The following is an 18,888-nucleotide window of genomic DNA, read 5'->3' on the forward strand; positions in this document are numbered from 1 at the left end:
CTGCAAAATCAACTTTGACTAACACCCCATTTCCATAGATTAGATCGACCTACTTTAGATCGACCTAACTCCCTGGGGGTTCACGCTAAATAGCTGTCAGCTGGGCGGACACGAAAGTTAATTACCTCCTTACAGCTTGTAGTAGGCGGGACGGACATTTAAGTCGGATTATCTGAAAGTAATCTAGTGAGACTCCCCGCGGGGATAGATCGATCTAAAATCTATGGGAATAGAGCTTAAATCACTGGTGACAGACAGCTGAACTAATTGTCACAGTGTCATGTACAAGCCAAGCTTTGCTGTATTGTAAACATACACATTCATTTTATATATTTATTTGCACGCGTGAGAGAACAGAGGATTTTATTGTCTTCCCAGGAGTTAAGAAGCACAAAAATACATATCTATAGGCTCTAATTTGTTTATTGGGATCTGTCTATTTTCTTTTTTCTTTTTCTTTTTTTTTTACAATATTGATAAATATTTCTGATGAAAAGACCATCTTTTGTCTTTTTTTAATAAAGATACGAAAATTATGTTTTAGGTGTCTTTTATTTAATTTGTATAGGAAAAGGTAGACAAATGGCCCGCTTTTCTTTTACCTTTTTCTGACACTAACACTTACAGTTACCCTTTACTGCAAAAAAAGTGATCATTTTCTTGCAGAAAAGCAGTTTTAGGGTTCAATATACATGTTGTATGTAAAATAATATGGGCCTGCCCCTAAATGGCTTAATTTGATAACTGTTTTAAACACGTACTGCTACTTTTAGGTAGCTTATTACATGAAAGAATTTTATAAAATCCTTTTTCATTATTTCGCAAAGGCAAAAGAAATCCACGACTGTCTCAATTTTAATTTAGTTTTTAATTTTTACTATGTCTAAAATTACATTATGTAAGGAGCCCTAAATGGTAACATATGCACCAGTAACGTATGTTCCGGGTCATTTAAATAATTTAAATTTTTATATCGCTTTCCCTATATTTTGTAGTGATTCAATCATGGTAAATTATGCATAAAGTAAAGATGTTTTTGTAAATATTTAAACTGTAACTCCACCTTTCCACGGAAAAAGCTCATATCCGATAAAATAAATATATAATTGATAAAATTACTAGAAATTTGGACAGTTTGTTAGTTTGGACATTTTATGTGAAGAATCATATTCCCTGCACTGTATTAAAGTTATTTATTCACAGATTTTGGATTTTCTTTTCAAATCTAATGAATGTTGAATACAGCAAAATGTATTTCATTAGTTTTTTATTAAACAAATATATAAATGTATGTTATGAAGGAACCAAACTGCCAATGTGCTGTTTTATATCCAAATACAGGACTGTGTTATTTTGAAATTAAATGATATTTGATGTGATAAATGCACCTGGGCCCAGTTTCATAAGGGGCCCTGATGGTGAAAGAAAGCTAAAACAATCCTTGATGTTAACTGTTGGTGTAGATTTTGCATATATATATATATATATATATATATATATATATATATATATATATATATATACTTAAGTATACTTACAATATTACAAAAAAATATGGTAATGACTATCTTTACAATTGGGAAAAATTATCAGTTTATTCAATTTATTCATGTAGTGCTTTTACTGTACAGATAAGGTGGCCTGCTTTTCAGTTTTGTTGTGGACACTCAAAAGGAATGATCTAGTTTCAAGAATACATGACTTAAAAATACACCACTCAGAATTTCCCCCCACTAAAAAGATGGAGTAATAAATAAAATGACTTAAAATACTTCAGTGCTAAAACATGAACCAAACTTTAAGTACATAATAAGCATATAAAATGCACTGCTAATAAAAATATGTAAACAATCAAAAATCGAGCAAAATATGCAAAATATATTTAACTTGGCAGGTTCACATTTACAAATTACATGAGACTTAAAAATGATCTTGACAAAGATTAAACTGACAACTCTTCTTGGTCCATCAAAACACCGCGCAGAATGCATTTTCTAATCCAGACAAATGTGTGTAAAAACAACTTTTTACAGCCATAAAGCATAAAGAGTATCAAAAAATGTGTAGCAAACAAAGATTCAGTATTGCATGCTATCTGGGCTGTCACAATTATCCCCCCCCCCCCAAAAAAAAAAAATTAATAATAATGATAATAATAAGTATCTAGTATTGCTGCTACCTCCTCTTTTCAAACTCCCTGCGAATCCATTCAGAGTCTTGATAAAACCTGGGATCACCCAGTCTTAAGGCTGTCCTTTTGTAAAAATAATAATAAAACACGGCACCTGCAATTAACAAAAATGTTATAACATTTTTATGCCTTTTTCCATTTTCATTGGCTGGTGTTAATTTAAAATACCTCATTAATTTGTTCGAGCATCAAGGGCAAAGCTATAATCATTACGTCAAAATTAAAAGGAAGTCATACAGCAGAATAATTCACTAAAAAATATGTATATATAATAATGAAAATTAAAAAAAATATATTTCAACAACTCACCCACTCTCTGTAACACATACAGAGCAATGAAACCACTGCTCCAAATGTAAGCATTGGGGTCTTCCCATCTAAGGGTCTAAAATAATACCAAAAAAGATTAACCAAGACATTCAATGCTATTATTCAATATAAAAAAAAAAATGGTTCTTACAAGATGCACAAATAATATGTATCTGTTCTACATGCTGTATGATATGATTGTTACAGCAACAATTTACAATATTAGAATAAGCAACATTCTAATATTTACAAAGCCATGCACTAAATGAAATTCAAATTAATGAAGCAAAAAAAAAAAAAATTAATAAATAATAAAAAACTCACCATTCCCCATATATGAAGTGCTAGACATAACACAAAGTATATGAAAGTGACAATAATGGTGTTCTTGAATTTATTCACCAAGAGACCCACCAGGCCAGCTTGGAAGATGTAAGTGTTGAAGAACAACAGGAAAACAACTATAACAGCAAACACTATGCAGACATCTTGGATTCTGAAAGAAAAAAAAAGGAATAGAATCAATGTGTAACCATGTAATCCTACATACTAAATGCTACTATCATAAATTGCAAAGAAAAAATATTTTATCACCAACTGGCCCAGAAACCACTGTACTTTATTTGCTTATGATATACTAGTAGTCTAGTACTAACTTGCTACCTTATTGCATCCCATTTTGTTACATTGTAAAAAAACATTATTCTGATCTGGATTTTCATGATTAAACAAACAACCACCCAAATAAACAAAATGAATAATACATTGTTATATCAGTCATGTCTGAAACTGGTATTTTTTAGATTTTTTTTACACCCCAACAGCAAATCCTTTAAAAAAGAAAAAACAAAGGTGTAAAATTGTAATTTTGCTGTATTACACATATAAGAACATGCCCCCGAGGGTTTCAGTTTGTGTCTTCTTTCCTCCTCATGGGTTAGAGGTGGGAGCCAAATTATCAATTTTGTTTTGAAAGGGGTTGGGGATATTCCTTCAATATAGTAATGATAGATTACAAGACTGGAATCAAAAATGGGCTTAAAAATATAAACACTTACACATATATAACCAGCAAAATTACATTCTCAAATCTAAGTAAATCCGAAAAAGAGTTGAGAAATAAATCCACAAACAACAGAAAATACTGGAGGTACAGGATTGGACGGTAACGGCTGACTTGCATCTTCTGTCAAATTAAGGACACATTATCTCGAGTAATTCTGGGAGTCTTCTATGTCCTCTTCTTCTCATCACACGTGTGAAGAATTGGAAGTAATGAGGATGGCATACCTACGTTTAAAAATGAATAAACATCTTAATGGGATTTTAATTTTTTCTTTCTCTAAATTAAACCATACATATGCGTTGCGTATATCTGTATAGATTTAGATCTATTAGTTTAGTCTTCAATTGTGCATTTATGACGATTTTATCAAATTCGATTTCGCACTGTGGTAGATTGGTGTGGTATCTAAAATCGTTACATATGCATATGTGATTTTAGTTTTGTTGACCGTGCAACACTAACAGTAATCTAGGTCCTGTCAAAAGTAAATGTATATTTATCCTCCATCCACTGTAAGCAGAGCATTTCACATAAATAAATATATTTTACAAAAGACAGATACCAAAGAAATTACAATAATTCTATCGACTCCTATCTAATGCCTACCAATACATTTTTCTCTCGTATTGTTTGTAAATAAGCGGGCAGGGCGGAAGTAGTACAACCCCTCTCGTGTTATCTCCTGGAATCACGCACTGGGGACATAAAATTTATGACCTTCTTAGTCCTTCAGACTTTATTGTGCCGTTTAAAATGAGACAGATAGAGTAATGGTTGTCAGACTTAATCAAAATTGAGAATTTTGTCTTTCTAATTAATGAATAAATAAAGTTGAAAGGTCTAAACATGTAAATCACATGATCAATTAACGAGATTCAAAATGGAGTAGCCGGCGGGAAGTAGAACTGTAATTCTATATTTTGGTAATGGAATGTATGTTTGTAGTTTAGTGTATGTGTGTTTGCGCAAAAAATATCTAGAATTACTGAAACTGAAAACATAAATTTTGTATAAAACCTCAACCAGCTGTAAGTGAGTGAAGTTTTGCTGATGTGCAACCTGATGTACATGTAGACATGGAGATTGACATTTAAACAATTGTGAACAAATTATTTCCAAAAAACTTTAATTGTTAGGTTTAAGTTATTCGATGTTAAAAAGCATTTTGCCGATCCTAACTTTTATACAACCGATACGTACATGTATTTGAATAAATGTAGAGTTAAGCATCTTCACTTCAATCTTCAAATTAAAATCCCATCCAGTAAAGTATCTTGGCTTTCTGAATTTGTATTTTTTAGTAGACTGAACAGGTTTGGCAGAGAAAATGAGTTGATCCATCAGCTTGGTGTCATTCATATAGACAAACATGTATATGTCATGCTCCCGGATATTCCATAAGTCTCCCAGATACAGAACAAATCTCCCAATCTCCTGTATGGGTAACAAAATATCCCGAATAAACGCAATTTTGAATGTTTGCACCACTGTCAGCTAACGTCCTATCTCAATAACCAAATCAAAACATCAGAATAGTTGGATGATCATTTGAAAACTTAATCATTCTTTGCTAATTGTTTGGGGGAGGGGGGGGGTGAGAGAATGGTTGCTCTCCCATTGCCCCACTCCCCCTCCACCACCACAACCACCACCACTGAGCACAATGGCAGAGACCACTCCCCCACCTCCCTACTGAGCAAAATTTTAGAATCTCCAGATTTTAGATTTCCAGAGGTTGGTATCTCATTATAGATCTAATAACACTTTCAATTTTAGGTAAAGTGAGGAACACAAACAACGTTGAACAATGAGTGAGTTTAAGGTTCACCACAGTGTCAGTGAGCTAATGTCACTTCTTGGGTAAGGAGGAATTCTAATTGTCTTATTTCTGAAGTAATTGATAAATTGAAGTTTTGCATAAGGCATTGTGCCTTGAGTTCCTACATTTTTTCAATGCAGTTTTGGAGACGGGTTGGTTTCCAGCTCTCGCCTTTGCCTGGAAACAGGATATTCATTACGTTTCTTACACATTACACATATCCAAGTGTAGCTATTAATTGATATCTTTATCTTGATACTAGGTAGAGCTTTTGGGTATTTCATCAGTTAACAGATACAAACCAAACTTTTTTACTTTCAGAGTGAAATCTGGGGAAGTTGGTGCTGAGGTATACACAGATATGCTCTTGAAGAATATGACTCCATATGTGACAACACAGGTACAATATTCCCCATGTTGCTACTTTATCTGTATATGGGAAAATACCTTTTCTATACTTTGGTCATAGTTAGTGAATTACCAATATAAATTTAAAAAAAGAAGAATCTTATGGAAAAGGAATTATCCTATGTTATGATGTTGATAACTAAAGTATTAGATCCACATATAAATCACATAGTAAAAACTCTGACTTGAATGATGCTGTTCACGTTCACTCTGATCTTATATTCTACAGGTTTCTGCTCATAATGCTAAGAGGAAAATTGCAGAGCACACCCAGAGTCCAGAAGAATTCCTGCAGAAATATGATGAACTTAAAGCCAAAAAGTATAAGGAACAGAATTGTTTTTTAGCAGTGATTTAAAGATGCATATAAAGTCAATTTGACCACCTCAGAAAGATTCATTTGTATTTGTCATGTTCCAAAATTCCATATGTGTAGTGTCTTTGAATGTATTGTTAACTTTGTTTTGTTTAAATTTACATAGGTAAATGTGTATTAACAACCTTTTTTCTTCTTTCAGCATAAGAGACCTTGATTCCTTGGTGTTTTTACTGTCCAAATTATCTGATGATGAAAAGGTATGTGCAGATAGTGTGATTATATAGATATTTTGTCAGAATCAGATTTTACCTGTAAAAAATCAGAATAAAGCAATGTAAAGTGCATAAATTTCTTATCACACTTATACTAGTAAGCCTTTGGTGAATGTTTCATAGTGGCTGATAGTGCATGCTCATTGGCCAATGAAATTTTTTAGTAATAATATTGGATCTGCTTTATTACAGACAAAATCTTTTCTTGAGAAAAATGCACTGGACCGAGCTGCTGCCTCAGGAACAACCTTGTCCTCCCACAGTAATGTTCTGTCACAGCTTCCTGCTTCTGGCTCCAAAATAACACAAGAGGAGCTGTCCCAGGTAAGCTAAATCTAGAGATTTAAGAGGAGCTGTCCCAGGTAAGCTAAATCTAGAGATTTAAGAGGAGCTGTCCCAGGTAAGCTGAATCAAAAGATTTGGTTGGGAACTGACAAAGCTATCAGTACATGGTGACAGCTGGTAAGTTTCAGACAGATTCTGAGGTCTTCCTTTGATTATTAGATATTATTATTATGAAGATCACAAGGCAGTGTAAATATGGAGACATATTTGGTATAACATTTGTTTCCTTTCATTTCTGAATGTCTGATGTTTTGAACTCTTCAGTTGCGAGATAAGTTGTTGAGAGAAGCCAGCAGTACAGCCAGTCATGTAGGTTCAGATGTTTTGAGGAAAGTGATGAGGGACAAGCATGCCACTAGAAATGGTAGGTACCAGCTTGCCTTGTAGATTAAAAAAAATATTTATTTATATTTCTCTCTTTATTTTATTATTATTATTATTTATTTATTTATTTATTTATTTTTTATTTATTTTTTTATTTTTTTATTTATTTATTTTTTTTTTTTGCATTTCAGAAATAGTAGCTATCAGGTATTTTCAGACTTTGCTTTTAAATCCTTTGATGAAAAACTTCCAGTAGATTTGAAGTGAATATTTGTCAAACCATTTTGTTTTAATGTTTTTCCAGTCCAGTTGCCTCCTCAGCCAGACTGGCTTTTCCAGAGGCCACACTTAACCCTGGACTTTGTGGTGGGAAGTCAAGGGCAAGGAGATGGTGTATGTACTGTAGTTTATTTCTTCAGTTTTTTAATGTCATATAATTGAATAATCTTTTCTAATATATGTGCATATTTGCCTGTTATTCCAATGTGGATTTTGTAATCAGGACATAATTTTCAGCACAATGGCATGGGCTTTGTTTATAGATTGGAACAGATTTCTCTATTGCTTCCTTATTTTTAGACATTGACCTTGTTATGAGTTTGTATAACTTTTTTTCAGAATGTGGTCAGTTTAGGCACTCTCCCAGCAGCTCTACAAGAGCAAGCTGTCATAGAAGATTTGTTTTTCTGCATGGAGGTTAGTTAAACTTGCTGAAACTTTCTAGCTTGTTTTTATTACCTTTCTTCCCTAGGTTTTGGAAATGTTATTGTTTGGTGAAGAAAAATACTAAGTAAGGTTATGAATACTGTATACTCGTATTTGCAGGGCATTGAAGGCAAATATATCCATGCTCTTACGCTGAAAGATAGATATGGGCCAAGGGAGTTTACCATTGACCAGAGTTTAGGTGAGTATACATGGTGTAAAGGAGTCAAGACAAATCTTAAAATGCCCAATACTTTCATTCTAAGGCACAGTTTGTTATCTATACAGGGGCTCAAAATTGAATGTCTGTTTCATCACTTGTCTTGTCATTTACCAGATCCGTCCTTGAGAGAGTTGGTCCGGCGTATTCTGCCAACATGTTCCAATTACTCCACAGTGATACGATTTGTAGAAGGTAAGGCTTGGCCTCTTTTAAAGCTGATGTAGATTGATTACAGACAAAAACTGTTATGTATATTAGACTTATGTAAGCTGGTGTGCTTGATCTCTACTGCTGGTCACTGTAGATCAACATGAATCCCAAAACTGAAGAAACAAAATTTATGTTTAAAAAAAATTTGACATAGGTGGAAACATCTTGTCTCATAAATAAGATGTCTGATATCTGAAGAAACAATTTGTCTTACCATTTCTCTTGAAACAGTGAAATACCCATTGCATTGTTGTTTTACTGTTTGTGAATAATAATAATAATAATAATTATAATAATATGCAGCAGCACAACTTGCCCATTACAGAGAAATCTGCCTTTGAGTATGGCCTAGTAAATCATGCCCTGAGTGCTGCCATGAAGAATCTCATAAAAGACTACCTGGTCCTGGTTACACAGCTGGAGCACCAGCACAAACTGGTAGGCAGGGACAATTAGGAGTCAGTTAACATTTTATTAAAGTGACTGTTTTTATATGGAATAAGTGAAGAGCAAATATATATATAAAAAAGAGTTTGTTATTCTTTTTATAATTTTTCCCACATACTAGAATTTTAAGAAAAAATTATTTATTATAATTTATAATTGTGTTATTTGTTGTGGTGCTAAATGAGTCGCCCAATCCAAGCTATCAGGTTTAGTTTAAATGTTTTGTGGCAAAATGTTAGTTTTCAAGGGAATCATTGCAAATCTTGGGTATAAAAGATGGATTGATACGTGGTATTCATTGAGATCTATATTCATCTTTTAAGGGTGAGCTGACTTTGCAAAAATACTGGTTTTACATTCAACCCACCATGAGAACTCTGGAAATCCTTGCCTCTGTGGCAAATGCTGTCAATAAGGTAATTTCAGTGGAGAAAATTGTTTTCCTCATATGATTTTATCTTTTAAGCTCTTTATCCTTGTATGCTCATACTCTTGTAGCAGTTGATTAATATATTTCAATAATCTCAAATAGCAGGAAAAGAGAGGATGTGTTTTTTCTTCTTGGGAATGTTTTCCTCCAGTCTGCATCTACTACAAATAATAATTCCATCCTATTTAGATGCATTTATAGCCAAACTGCATTCTAGTACACTACAATCAGCAAACTGACAAGAAGAGCATATGTAGTGTCAAGATAATTTCTCTTAAATCTCTGAATGATATGCATTTCAGATATTTTCTGCACAGGTAACTTATTGGGTTTCATAACTGGCAACTCATAAACAGCTTGCATGTTTGGTATACAAAAAAAGTTAACCTAAAAAACATACACATTTGGTGTTGGAAATGAAGGTTTGATGAACCCACCCCTATTTTGTGCCATTAACTCTGGTTTGATAATGAAAATAACAATTGTTTGATGTAAAAATGATTTTTATGAACAGACATGGTAAAACAGGTTTGAAAAAGGAGTTAACAATTACCGTATTCTGTGGCTTTGTTTTTCTGTTTGCATGATGTTTCATTGTTTTTTATTTCTAAAATTTCAAACAGACTGATTGAAAATGTCAAAAGTGCTCTTTGAGTTTGTAATTTGCAATCCCAGCTTGATAAAAGTGTACAGTGCTTGAAACCAGTAATTTGGTTTTGTTTCAAACAGGATTGGGAGCCAGATTTGAATTATGTATTCTAAATTTTCAGTGAAATTAGAGAATGTGTATTGAAACAAAGAAAAAAAGGTCTGGTGATATGGGATTGGTGGAAATAAAAATGCATTGCACCAGAAATGATTTTTTTTCATCTAAACATTAATTTTTCATCCAGAGTGAAGTATTTTTCACCAAGGCAACCTTGCTGCCCAGTATTGCTTAAATTGGACATTTTGACAAATTGTTTTTGCAGCATGGTGGTGGTATTCATTATTTACATTGCTAGAAACATGTGCCAAGATTTAGGTTTCACTTGCATCATATGCTATCAGATAATCGCATGGTGGTTGTTAGTATAATAATCACATGTTCATTGATCAAATCAGGGTGTTAGGAATTTGTACCTGTCTTTGAGAATATTGACTGCCTATTCCCCTTTCACATGACAAACTTGTGTTGAAGTGTGAAGTTCTTTTCCAGTATATAAAATATTATCCTTATGTTTACATTTATTCATATTGTCCCTGTTTTGTCGAGAGAAAAATTCTGAAATTATTTTATATTATTAAGATCACAATAACTAGAGCATTGTAATTTTTTTCTTTTGGATGACTGGTCTTTCTTAAGACTTTATTTCAGTTTGAACACAAGTTACTACAATTAGAAACCTCTTTAATGCTGCTTTCTGAAAGACTTAACTTTTCACCATATTTATTTTCCAAGATTTTTGGCTGAATGTTCTGATTTCTATTTCAGGGTGAATGCATTGGAGGTGCTGTGCTCAGTCTGCTACATGAGAAAACTTCCAGTCTTATAGGGTAAGACAACCTCATCAAATTTTGCAATTGTAACTTTATCTAAATTCTTTGGGATTGACTTCTGACTTTGGGATTGACTGTACAGTGTACAGGGAAAGATTCAGCCTCTGTTATGTATTATATCACTCCTAAACATATTAATTTAATTAGATTAATTTAATTAGATTATTAACAGTTTAATGTCAGAGTATAGAAGTCATGAATCATATCAAGTATAACATTGATATGCGTATACAGAGATGTCAAGGGCCAGGAGCTGTGTCTGTACCTGACCCAGGCAGCATGTGTTCCCTACCTGGAGATCCTAGAGAAGTGGATTTACAAAGGAATTGTCTGTGATCCATATGCAGAGGTATGAAGCATGTCTTCAGTTCTCAAGCCTGTGTATTATGACTAGTCATTGTGCTTGTATCGTAATTAATTCTTGGTATTGTAGTTTTTAAATAAATAAATATTTATTTTGTATTTATACATTCTGTTGCCTCTCGTCTCTCTGTCATTCTTTAATATACCCTCATTAAGTGTCTCTCTCCTTGCTAATATTTACAACCCCAGGAAATTTATAGTTATTAGCAACCAACTCTGGTCATATCTTAAAATTGTTGTCATTTTTGTTGGTCTAAGAATTTTATACCTTGGGTATGAGAAGGAACCACTTTTTAATTTTTTTTTTTTTTTTCAGTTTCTTGTTGAGGAGAATGAGACAATGTCCAAGGAAAAATTGCAAGAGGATTTTAACGATGCATATCCTTTGCTTAAGTCTGTTGAAAAAAATATGATGGGTAATGTCATTGATTAAAAAGATGAAGTATTTGGTTGAATCGATAAGTTAACTTTGAATAGTTCATTTCCTCTTCACTAACCATTGTAAGAAAGTGTGTAATTTTTTACTCTCCGAGCATTGACCTTAATGGTGAGAACATATTGGGACCAGCACTATTCAATACGCCGAGAAAGAATTCCTGTGTTTCTGGAACAAGTAGCTGATAAAATCCTCAACACAGGAAAATACTTAAATGTTGTTCGTCTTTGTGGTAGGTATTGCTTTTGAAAGATGATGTTGAAGAGTAGCAACTTTCTGTTGACCATGTTTAGAACAAAAATGAGAGAGTGAGAGAGAGAGAGAGCAAAGCGACCTAAATAGCAAGTTAAAAGATCACACATGTAAACGTATAGACTACAACATATCCATAATACATTTAAGATTTGTTCCATTCTGAAGAGAAAAGTACCCATTGAGCAGTCAGTCCAACTATTTATTGTTGACGTACATCGGATCAGATATTCACATTAACAAACTTTCAACCGGGACAAAAATAACTTTGTATGGGTATGTAACATGATATGAGAACATGATACAATATGTTATGCCCATTGAATAATTCTAATTTATTGCCATTGCAAATCTGGTGAGGTATTGAAACCCTCAACTGCTGAATCACAAAAAATGTGGGCATGCAATGTTAGCTTGGATCACCTGTTACAAGTGCTGGCATTCATTTTATTCTAAGGCTAGGGATGACTTTGCATTGACTTTATAAAATGCAAATTGTTGCATGTGTTGTAATGATTTGGAAAGGGCCAGGTGTACATTGGCTGGCAACCTTGTTAATCTGTCTTTATTAAGTTTCACAGCAGGCTTTTGACCTGAAAGAAGCATTAGCTGACAGTTTGAGTTAAGAGATGAAGTAACAAAATAATGACCTGAGAACAGCTTCCACTTGGATCTCTTACAAGAAAATATCTAAATATCACCACCCAGTGCCAGTTATTGAAAATGATTACATTAACAATAGTCAAATGAAACACTTTTTAAACTTCTCTAGAGACATTTATTAAAAATTTAAGAAACCTGAAAGAAATACAAAAAGTATTAGTGCACTAAGTTTTCACGAGCATAAGTGTTCATGTAAATGTGCTTATATGCACAGACACTTTCAACAGCTCTTCATATAATTTTATTACACATTTTAAATATTTATATCAATTTCAGGCAGGGATGTAAAGTGCCCCAATGCTGAGGAGATAGTGTATACCATAAAGGAGCGTCAGTATGTGGAACATATTGAGAGAGCTTATGCCTTTGCCAGTAAAGTGTTACTGGAGTTGCTGATGGAAGAAAAGGAGCTCATGGGAAGGTTGAGGTAGGTTTTTTTTATTATTATTAGTTTATTGTAGATACTATAGGTAAATCAGAACATTGTTCCAGATGATGATGTCATTCATTAAGTTTGATAATGATTTTATTATTGTGATTCAGTAGTCATGATGGTATGATATAATAACCATAACATTTAGCATTTCTTTACACCATTAAACAATTTATTTAAAAAAACAGTTATTAATCATGTTAATTAAGCATGAGGTATGCTGAATCTTAATTTCTTACCAGATTGTTAGACTTCTGTATAATTTTCTACACTCTGTGATGCCCTTATACTATATTTATACCCAGGTCATTGAAGCACTATTTCCTGCTGGACCAGGGAGACTTCATTGGTCAGCTGATGGACATGACAGAGGAGGAGCTTAAGAAAACCATTGATGAGATCATGCCTGGACGTCTGGAGACCCTGCTAGAGTTGGCTCTACGGACCAGCACTGCCAATGCAGACCCATATAAAGATGACCTCCGTGTGGACTTGCTGCCTTATGATCTCATTACACAGATGTTCAAGATTTTGACCATCGATACCAAATTAGAAAAAGGTTTGTGTCTCTAGCCTGTTTTTATGGATTAAAAACAAAGCATGAAGTTTAGATAAAAAGTGGGTTTAACCATTTATATGTTAATAGATCATAAGTATCATAATTTTTTAATGACAAAGAGTCATAAAAGTTTTAAAACAATATTTGTAGTTCCTGGCTTGTTTATGAAATCCTGTTTCTGGAAGTAGCATAGTTTGCACGGCCACTCCAATATAAAGTGTGGACATTGTTCTCTCTGTCTCTCTTCCAGACTACAGAGTGGATCCAGTGGACCTCAGGCTGTCTGGCCTGGAGGCATTCTCCTTTGACTACATGGTCAAGTGGCCGGTCACCTTGGTACTGAACAGAAAGGTAAACCCATCCTGTGTTACACATATGAAATGTATTTGTAACAGTCAGACAATTGGTTTGTCCATTGAGCTGTGAAGTAATTTCACAGTACCTGGTTTATAATATTGAAAAGTATTTATAAGTTTGAGAAATGCTGTAGTTACTTATAGGAATAAATGTTTTTTACTATTTAGTGCTTTTTGGCAACAAAGCGAATTTGTGCAGATGGAAAAATATATCATTATTTTTTTGTAATCCAGAGCCTCACTAGATACCAGATGCTGTTTAGACACTTGTTTTACTGCAAACATGTAGAAAGACAACTATGCAAGTAAGAAAAAAGGATAGCACCATCTGCTCTCATTTGCTACTTTTTGAGAGACTCATCCTATGATACTAATTTATAAAACAACATTGGTTAATTTTGTAATTTTTTGCATTCTTTATACCCAAGATTACTTGAACATTCTTAAAAAAAATAAGTTAACCAGTTCATCCATGTCATTTAAGTAACGTTATAAGTTCCAGAATTTTATTGCTATCTCATCTGATTTAATTCTGCTGATTAACTGAAAGCATTCACTCATTCTAAAAAAATCTTTGACTATAGAGCTAAAATATCATAATTGCAAACATTTCTTTGGTTTCATTCATCAGTTCAACATACCATGTTTCAGTGTGTGGGTGAGCAATAAGGCTGCCAAGATGTTCACTCTCCAAAGCACAAGGTGGTATGCCGCTGCCTTTGCTCTCAGACAACGGATGCTGAACTTTGTCCAGAACTTCATGTACTATATGATGTTTGAGGTGGTGGAGCCCAACTGGCATGACTTTGAGCAGAACATGAATGATGTAAGCACTGTAGTCTGTGGGAAGTATTATCATGTGAAACCAAGTCAAATATGGTACATAATAAGTGTTGGTTTGTAAAATGTGCATTTACTTAAACAAGTTGTAATAATTGATGATGCAATGCAATGTATTTATTGAGTAAATGCAGAAGGTTACTTTCCAAGCATATCAGTTATACAGGAAATATCATATGGGTGGAAGTTTTCAGGATTATGCCTGATTTCAGAATTTTAAGTTTCCATTTGATGTTTCTTTTTTCTTTACTATGGTCGGAGAGTGATGAGAAATTGCAAGCTATGTTTTCAGGATTATCAGTTTTTACAAGTTTCATTCATGCTTCCAGGTGACGACTATAGATGATGTCCTGGCATTTCACAATGATTTCCTCAACAGTTGCCTCAATGACTGCATGCTCACCAACCCAGACCTACTGAAGATTGTACATAAACTGATGATGGTCTGTGTTACATACTGTAACTTCATGCAGGTATGTCCCTGTGGTCTGTAAAATGTCATTTTATTAAATTATATTAAAGTTTGCATTTTTATATTATATTTTGTATTGATTATTATTGTCATCAGGTGAAAGAATTCCAAATATATCAAGAAGAAATTCGAACTTTGTATTTTAGTTTAAAGGTATTTTCCATATGTTTTCACACACATTATTATTTTGTGCTCATGTATGAAAGAAAGTTCACTACAAAAAAAGAAATAGGTGCAGTGCAGTTTGACCAGAGAGGATGTAGTTGTCCCCGTGCTTATATTGACTTCTTGTGTACTGTTCTGATAGAGAGTAACTAAAACAACTGATGTAGACCTAGAGATGTCTAAGTTGAACTTTGAGAGCACCCTGCAGGCAGCACCCACAGCCAAACAGAGGAAACAGGAACCAAGTTTTAAGAAAACAACTGCAAAAGTAAGAGACCATGGCTATAATTGTGAAAATTTAAGTTTGAAGTTGTGATGAGTTTGAGGGTTCTATGAAGTATGGGCATTTGATCATATATAATGAAAGTTTGGGTGTAAAAAGGGCAGTACTTCTGTGAAATATAAACATTTGATAATTCAAAGATATTTTAGACTTTTATCGCTATAGTTCTATGTTAATATTTCTAGGTTGTCTCTGAGCATGTAGACCAGTTAACTTCAAGTGAGAACTTTGAGAGAACAATTTCTAAGTTTGACAGTAATTTTTCCAAGCTTCTTGTGGAACTGCTGGACAAAACTATGGACTACAGCACAGCAAACTGTGAACACAAACTTATGAATATTTTGTACAGGTTAGTTTATGTTGCTTATTGTCAAGGGCAAAAGCTATATGTAACATAATTCTACCGGTTTGTACTTTCTCAATTCAGTGACATTTTTGCTTAGCAAGAAGGATGTCTACATTCCCACTGAAGGTTACATACTTCTAGGTCCAGTGCCTTCATGTAGAGAAGTTTTTTATTCATTTATGTTGCTTAGCATGATGTGATAGTGAAAAAATAAGTAACCTTTGCTTTTTGTGCTTGACTTAATTCCACTGACAATAGAAAATTGCCCTACAATCTGTATGACTTAGATGTTCCAATAATTTTCTTTACCAGGTTGGATTTTAATGGTTTTTATACAGAGCAGCTTGAGGCAGTTGCACAAGAAAGGTCCATGATAGAAGCTGCACCACCAGAGTCTGAACCTGGTGAGTTTTAGGCTTCAGAACAAAACTTTTATCAATTGCCCAATCTACATGTATCTGTGGTGGTGTTTTGCTCAATTTGATTGGCGACATTTCCTTTCCCTTTTCTCACCAACATCTTGTATTGTGGTGAACTTAACCCCGCTGGCTGTTAAGATATGTAGAGAATATATTTTCATTGCACTTGTGTGCAATTCAGTCGTCATTCTATTTCCTGTATTTACCCAGCTCTTATGTTTATCACCTGTTTATCTTTGATGATTTAATTGCTAAATCTATAGTCCATACATCATTGCATTTTCTCACCAACATTTTGTATTGTAGTTTGGTTGATCATAAAAGCTGTTAAGATAATGGAATTGAATAATTGAATGCTATGTATTTACATTGCTTTTGAAAGATATTAAGCTATCCTGTTTTCTCTATTTCAGGCAGCTCTCATAGTCGGCCCAGGTCTGGCAGAAGCACAGCAAGCAGCACATGATGGTCATCTATAAGGAGTTTATATATTGTGGGCTCTAAATTATATTCAGACATTATAAGCATGGAAACTGTAATGCTTCACCTGTTGGTAGCAGCCGCAGTTTCTGTACATCCTGCTTAGTCATGTTTAATGCCACACAACGCACCAGGTCCAGCTTTCAACGCTTAAAGCTGGCATTAAGTGAAATAAAGATCTCAAGGCAACACTTTTCTTTGGATCTCTTCAGTTATTTTAATTGAAGTTTGATAGTTGAACATTTAATACATCTCATGATTCAGCAAATTTAAATTATCAGAAAGGTATCTAACGAACACAAGTATTTTGATCAAAAAGAATAATTTTATTCTCCCACAACGCTGCCTTTGTTACTATTTTTAAAAGCGATTCTTTACCCCAGTGCGTTTTTCTTTTCTTTTTATCTGATCTTTCAAATAAATTACGTTACAGTTTGGTGTCGTTGTCTGTTCAATAAATGGAAGTACGATCGTTTTACTAGCATGCTGACAATAGACCAGTTCGTCTCTGTTGATATTAACCGGTACCCAGTAATCCGAGTAGAGCTAAAAATGAATTGGCTTTTCATGTACAGTGCACCTAATCCTAATGGAGCGACAAGTGATGCATTTGGAATTGGGATCGAGTTTTCCTATTTGTGGTTATTGACACCGCTTACGAATTAGGTTCTTTCCATTAATATTGGTTTGTCTGGTTATAAATTGCCAAGAAGTCTCGTCACAAATTTCAAGAAATTTTCGGGTCTTTTAATACCAATTTCTGCTTTCAGAAATTACCATTGTCTTTGTAGGATATTTGCGTTCTTGGGGCCTTCTCTCATTAGCTTTTTACACATTGAACTTTTTCATGATCTACATGTAGCCACTGAACGAGGAACCCGTTCTGTCGGCGTAACAAGGGTCTTTTCTGTTTATTGTCAAATATAATGTTCACTAGGGTCATATGCCACCTGAAAACGATTAATGACCCTTACTAGAAGGATTGATATTGGATGCAGTCTAGTATTTTGGTCCCGTGCCCTTGGAACAGAACAGGACTTTTACAGATTGATGAGATCTGCAGATCAAAAATGAGCACTAAAATGACGATATCGCATTATCATTTGAACGGTTTCTGAATCCCCCTCAAAGGGTTTTTCGGATGTAGTGCAATCCAGTCCTCGTGGTTTAGAAATGAACTTTGTAAAGAAAATTTACAGTAAGGAAAATAGTACGTACAGTGTATGGTTTGTATTGATAGGCAAGACAGTTTCTTTTTTAAATAAAGTCGATTTTCTTCATTATACACTTCTTGTATAATTTGGATCTTTGCGATTTAAGATTTGTGGGCTCATTCCCAATAAAACTGTTCTTCTACATAGAACGATCTAACTCCGAGGAGACTCGCTGAATGGAATCAGATTAACAGATCAACACGGCTCGGATTAACAGCTCAACACAGCTCGGATTAACAGATCAACACGCCGCCTCCTGAGTTTGAGTGTAAAATACAAAAAAAAAAAATACTGGTGATTATACGTGTCCATTGGAAATTACAGGAGGCGTGTTAATCTGGTTGCATTCAGCGAGAGTCGGAGCGGAGTTTTAATCGATCTACGTAGAGCGATGGTTTCATTGGGAATGGGCCGTATAATCAATTTTTATCACACTGTTTTACATGACTCCTTTCTTCTAGGGATAGATTGTAAAGGTCAGTGTCGCCTTTAAAGTCTTGTCATGTATCTGTAATGTAGTCTTGGTCAGAGTGATTTATGTCAGTAAAATACTTCAAAAGGTGAGAAAGATAAATGGCTCTTGCGTATGAAATAAGGTCTGTAGGGCAAATGGGCACCATTTTTTTTATTTGAGCTTGATAGTATCGTCGTTACATATTAAATGCACGCTATCCACGTGACTCCAAATGAATAATGACTTACAAAACATTCTAACCATTTTATTAAACAAATTATGATGGTGCTTTTGTGAATATTTCAACATTTTGAAGTTATATTAGCAACGGTCACTTCATGATGATTCAATAAAAACTGAAGAATGATTTTAAAATGAAAATTTGAAGTGTGCAGAATCTGGGGCGTCATAATACTTGACACTGTCTCTTGCGAGCGTTTATCATCACCATGTCGGCCAATGTTGAAATCGGTAGAGGTGTAATGGTTGTTATAGAGGACTTTACAAGAATACGGCGCTTTTTGTGACCTACAAGAAGTAGTATAA

At 34.0% G+C, this 18,888-nt stretch overlaps 2 protein-coding genes across 3 annotated transcripts; one reads left to right on the forward strand and one right to left on the reverse strand.

The window, feature by feature from the left end:
- Nucleotides 1–1,569: 1,569 nt before the first annotated feature.
- Nucleotides 1,570–4,326, reverse strand: LOC106174335 (transmembrane protein 138). 2 transcript variants are annotated; one of them, XM_087007742.1, is made up of 5 exons: nt 4,173–4,326; nt 3,634–3,790; nt 2,825–2,996; nt 2,501–2,576; nt 1,570–2,285 (listed from the first exon to the last, which is right to left on the reverse strand). In XM_087007742.1, exons 2-5 carry the CDS (start codon nt 3,681–3,683, stop codon nt 2,176–2,178), a joined length of 408 nt encoding a protein of 135 aa, XP_086863868.1. In that variant the 5' UTR covers nt 3,684–3,790; nt 4,173–4,326; the 3' UTR covers nt 1,570–2,175. The 2 variants fall into 2 exon arrangements, with proteins under 2 accessions (XP_086863868.1, XP_086863861.1); XM_087007735.1 differs by having other exon boundaries at nt 3,559–3,790; nt 4,173–4,325.
- Nucleotides 4,327–4,352: 26 nt separating this feature from the next.
- On the forward strand, nt 4,353–17,112 carry LOC106174314 (gamma-tubulin complex component 2). Its single transcript, XM_087007785.1, has 27 exons — nt 4,353–4,489; nt 5,343–5,426; nt 5,707–5,785; nt 6,023–6,114; nt 6,312–6,369; nt 6,577–6,708; nt 6,994–7,093; nt 7,358–7,446; nt 7,672–7,749; nt 7,879–7,960; nt 8,096–8,173; nt 8,517–8,629; nt 8,962–9,054; nt 10,543–10,604; nt 10,842–10,956; nt 11,287–11,348; nt 11,526–11,638; nt 12,598–12,748; nt 13,060–13,313; nt 13,564–13,664; nt 13,904–13,974; nt 14,321–14,495; nt 14,839–14,982; nt 15,289–15,414; nt 15,615–15,778; nt 16,088–16,179; nt 16,608–17,112. Exons 2-27 carry the CDS (start codon nt 5,374–5,376, stop codon nt 16,658–16,660), a joined length of 2,730 nt encoding a protein of 909 aa, XP_086863911.1. The 5' UTR covers nt 4,353–4,489; nt 5,343–5,373; the 3' UTR covers nt 16,661–17,112.
- The last annotated feature ends 1,776 nt before the right edge of the window (nt 17,113–18,888 follow it).

The sequence above is a fragment of the Lingula anatina genome, chromosome 1 (assembly GCF_051362555.1).
Source record: "Lingula anatina isolate TDL-2025a chromosome 1, LinAna3.0, whole genome shotgun sequence".
In the NCBI taxonomy this organism is placed as follows: Eukaryota; Metazoa; Brachiopoda; class Lingulata; order Lingulida; family Lingulidae; genus Lingula; species Lingula anatina.

Excerpts from the sequence above, each read along its gene's own strand:
- LOC106174335 (XM_087007735.1), bottom strand. The coding sequence starts at position 3,683 with ATGCAAGTCAGCCGTTACCGTCCAATCCTGTACCTCCAGTATTTTCTG. Across the intron at positions 2,997-3,558 it reads ATTTTGCTGGTTATATATGT|AATCCAAGATGTCTGCATAG; the intron begins GTAAGTGTTTAT and ends TTTTTCTTTCAG. Across the intron at positions 2,577-2,824 it reads CACTTCATATATGGGGAATG|ACCCTTAGATGGGAAGACCC; the intron begins GTGAGTTTTTTA and ends GTATTATTTTAG.
- LOC106174314 (XM_087007785.1), top strand. The coding sequence starts at position 5,374 with ATGAGTGAGTTTAAGGTTCACCACAGTGTCAGTGAGCTAATGTCACTT. Across the intron at positions 8,174-8,516 it reads AGTGATACGATTTGTAGAAG|AGAAATCTGCCTTTGAGTAT; the intron begins GTAAGGCTTGGC and ends TGCCCATTACAG. Across the intron at positions 15,415-15,614 it reads TTAAGAAAACAACTGCAAAA|GTTGTCTCTGAGCATGTAGA; the intron begins GTAAGAGACCAT and ends TAATATTTCTAG.